Source organism: Austrofundulus limnaeus, unplaced genomic scaffold (assembly GCF_001266775.1).
Source record: "Austrofundulus limnaeus strain Quisiro unplaced genomic scaffold, Austrofundulus_limnaeus-1.0 Scaffold80, whole genome shotgun sequence".
Taxonomy (NCBI): domain Eukaryota; kingdom Metazoa; phylum Chordata; class Actinopteri; order Cyprinodontiformes; family Rivulidae; genus Austrofundulus; species Austrofundulus limnaeus.
In genome coordinates this window covers 528728-533148 of record NW_013952482.1, presented here as the reverse complement: position 1 = coordinate 533148, position 4421 = coordinate 528728, and the positions used below count along the sequence as shown (strand labels likewise).

At 34.3% G+C, this 4421-nt stretch overlaps 1 protein-coding gene across 1 annotated transcript in view; it reads right to left on the bottom strand.

The window, feature by feature from the left end:
* The window catches only part of radil (Ras association and DIL domains), a gene marked incomplete in the record, with an annotated part of 31706 nt that overhangs the window by 25330 nt on the left and 1955 nt on the right, over nucleotides 1-4421 (bottom strand). The window contains 2 exon segments of the mRNA XM_014011393.1: nucleotides 922-1037; nucleotides 1198-1301. Of these exon segments, the coding sequence (XP_013866847.1) occupies nucleotides 922-1005 (84 nt within the window).

Below are 4421 nucleotides of genomic sequence, written 5' to 3'. Positions count from 1 at the left end.
GATAGTAACAATAAAAAAATAAACATAAATCAAAATAAAAATAAGAATAATAATTACCGTACGTGACTATCAAGGTGAAATTAGATAAAAATGAAAGTAAAAGCAAGCTACTGTGCAGAAAGATACACAATTACAGGAACAGAAATATTTACAACACACTGTTTCTTACATCAGACAGACACACATAAACAACTATGTTTATTACTTAAATTACCAAATGTATTTGTTCATAGGAATGTCTAACTATGACCTTTACATTTGCTTGATTTGCTAACATTTGGAAATACTCAACTGGAAGCCAGATTTACTTTTATAAGACATTCATTTTGACTTGCACACAAAACACTTTTAATTAAAAAATTGGTACAATTCCAATAATAASCCATCATAAACAAAAAAGCAAAAACTTAGGAAACAGCTTTTCTAACAAATACAAAGTTTTCCAGAGAAAATTATTTTAATTCATCATGCTGCATAAAGACAAAGTACTTCCTTAAATAATAAAATATGCAAACAGGACACTTAACAGGTTTCACTAAGGATTTGTTGTGTTTTATAAAAAATGATCTTTGTGACGGCATTTCATCAAAAGCCACATTATTTCAGCTCAACTTGAAGAAGACATGAGCAACAAACTCTTAAGGTCACTAAAGTAACTGAGATTTAGTCAGGTCAGGAAAGTGACAAGTGAAGCACAGGCAAAAGAAATACTATTTTTTTGGGGTGAAACTTTTAAACTTTGAAAAACTTGACATGTTCTGGCAAACAATGCACCTACAGCACATTGTTTGCCATATATATTYATATATATAAATTATTTATTTTTGTCTTTGTCCCTTTCATTTAACCTAGAATGTATTTTAATCCTAAACACATTGTGTTATAGTGTGTGTGTTGATGCTTGAGTGTGTGTGCGTGCACCTGTGTGAAGGTCCTACTCTGGCGTTTCAGTCGGCTCTTGGATGGTAGGGACATACTGGCCCCGGAGGAAGAACCATAAAACATGATGTTGCTGTTTGGATTCACACACTCCACGACTGCCAAGCAAGTAAATTAAATTAGCACAGATGCATCAAAGAGTAACATGCAAACAAGGGAAAACAGGCAAAAACACAGTTTGAATGATGCTAAATGTTTACATCCACCATAAAAGAGCCATTACAAACAAAAAGAAAAAACATGTGTGAAGAATAATACCTTGATGTTATGTCTCTTATCAATTTTATGTTCAGCGGCACCAGGAAACGGTTTACAGTTCAGTGGACGATGTTTTACGTTTCAGTTCACTGTCACCTTTCACACTGGAAAAATAAAACAGATGATGTAAAAATCCATTTAAAGGTTGAGTTTTAAAACAATTGATGCCTTTAAAATGACCAGGAAGYCCCATAATTTGACTTTCTTTAAGATTGTTTAATGAATGATAACACTAGCTGAACTAACTTCACATATGATCAAAAGAGGATGATAAAAGTAATAATAATTATAATAATAATAATTTCATAGAAAACAATTCTTGATTGTGGGTGTTGTTAAAGTTATCTGAGGAGTTGCGGACCTATTTATGGTGCATCAAAGAGCAATGAAAAATCAAGCCATCAGCTTTCAAACTACTTGTTTGTAAAGTCAGCTGTGTCTACAGTTGTGAATTATTTATTGGCTTTCTGCAGGGCTTTATTGAGAATGAGATTTGTGTGTATTTACCTTTTCAAARATAAAAAATAATCTATAAAAAGGGCAAATGTTTCTTGAAGGAATGCATATCACCTGCCACTTTTTATGCCTCAGTTTAGATCATCTTGTGTTGAGAAATGCTACAGAGATGTAGCTGATTTGAACAAACCTTTACAATATAATTTGCGTAACCAATCATATAAGATATTTAAAGATGTCATGCTCAGATTATGTGTCATAAATGGCTACCACCACACCAAATCTTAGTTCAATATCTGTAAAAAATAACTGAGTTATCATATTTGTGTTCTTTAAGATCAGATGTCTGTTGTATTGCAGCCATCTTGAATCAAATTTACTCAAAAAGTCAATTAGTTGTAGTGAAATATTCTAAAATTATTTTATGACAGTTTCATTAAAACTTTCAATTGTTTCACAAGATATTTTGGTAGCACAAACACCATCACAGTCATGGGGGAAAAAAAACCTGTCCACCTGTTAAAAACATCTCTGTCTAATTTTAACAAGGCATCTGATAAACCTTTCTAGCATTTGTTTTTTTTTTTTTTGTATTCATTACAAATTTCTATTAGACTTCACTGATACCAAATAACCAGTTTTCTTCCAAGTTATACAAAACAAATAAAAAKAAAAACAAACGATCATGCCTAATAAGATGAAACCAGTTCTTTTCAGCCATTTCCTCTCAATATGTTACCCTTTTCTGCAAAATAAGTCAGAATGAGCTCAGGYCACAGTGCTAAATAAATAAAAATATATAATTCACTAATAGTYYATAGACAYAATCTAGCAATTTGGGTAACTAAAATAWTATAACTTAATMTATCTTTTAAATGAAAGTTAGACTGTATAACACATCATGATGTTATCAGTCACATGAACAATTCGCCTCCACTGTCATCACTTATGTGCACCTTCACATACATTTCATTTATTTATACTGTACTGTAATGTTTTAAATAGTGTTTGCTGATGTATATGTGTGTATATGTATATATATGCATATGTACATTGTTAAATATTATGTGTATAGCGTTCTTTATTCTAACTCACCCTCTTCTGTACTGAGCTGCAGTAACGCGTAAATTTCCCCACTTTGGGATCAATAAAGTTTTATCTTATCCCTCTTAATTTTTTGTCAGGGTTGAGATTTGCATACAAATTAGTCATAATGTAGCAATTTGGGTAACTAAAATAACATAACTTAATCTATCTTTTAAATGAAAGTTTGCTAACATGTATGTTTTCAGACATAATAAATACTTTGTCTTTTAGCYCTTGGAGTTTCCTTTTAAAATGACCATTTTTCTCCACCTGCTGCAGTAGCACTGAGAAACACTTTTGTATAATGTCATGTATAATGTCAGGCGTCACGGTGAAGTATAGACATTCCCCKTTTAAAGTATTGGGCTACAATCCTCAATCGAGTTTTTCAAACCAGCACTCATAAACAAAACTACCAACTCATTGCTAGCCACAATTACCAAATTTCAACAAACTGTTTATCCTTTTCAGTTCAATGTTGTTTAAATAGCACCAATTTACAACAAAAGCCATCTCAGGGACCCATACAAAATCATTCACATTTTGAAATGCCAAAGTAATCTATCGAAGCCAGCCAGCGGATTGCCTCAAATTTTGTTGTATCTCATGCAGTGGAAATGAACACCCTTTTAACCGAAAGAAACCTCCAGTAGAACTAGGTGTGAGCAATAAAACAACAATAGGTACATGATAAATATCAACAGAAAATACATCCAACAGAATAATGAGAATTTTAMCAGACTCCGATCCAGGACCACACGGCATTCTGGGGCTTGTTTGCAGAGGAAAGGCTTGAGCCGCTTGACCTCTCATGGCCCACCTAAGCAAGGTTGGTGMCATGAACTAACTCACTCACTCTTCGATAAGTTAACCTGTTGAGTGCCATGCACAGCAGCAGTTTCATGTTTCACCACCGTGCCTCACAACAGCTTAAAAAAATAAAAGGGACAACGAGAAGTAAAAAAAAGAAAATGAGTGCAGCAGCTCGAGAGGAAATTGTGATAAAAGAGGAAAGGTCACATCACCAGTTTGGCAGTATTAATCAGACTTTTTTCCTCCTGGTCCTTATTTCAAACAGGTCTAGCAAAAACTAATCAAAAATCATCAATATTGCCTGATATGAAACATGTATATTGTGATGCATTTTTCAACTGGGTTGGGGCCAGAGAGGTGAGTCGGATTTTGAAACTTTGAGATGAAGAATTTTAAAATAATACAGGTAAATGGTTTGAACTTATATAGCCCCTTATCAAGTCCACATGGACTCTTTACACTCCAGTCACCCATTCCCACACTGATGGTGGCAACACTGTGCCCTGGGGCACACTGAGAGAAGCAAGGTGCCACCGGACCCTCTGACCACCATCAGTAGGCAAGGCAGGGGAAATGTCTTACCAAAGAACAYGACTGAGATAGCTTGAAYGGGGGATCGAACAGGCGACCTATCGSTTACCGGATGACTCCCTTACCACCCGCTGATAATTGTGACTCGTTTTGCCAGCCTAAGCCACGTTTTTCAAAAGTAAAAACATTTTTAAATAACTTGTTGTGTGAATGCTTCATAGCATTCACACCATTGAGATTATTTTTTCTTCTGTACGTTTTTCGGCATCTACCTCATTCCGCAATTTTTGTGCTATTTCAACAATTCATACATCAAAACGTTCAGCTCATTTATGCCA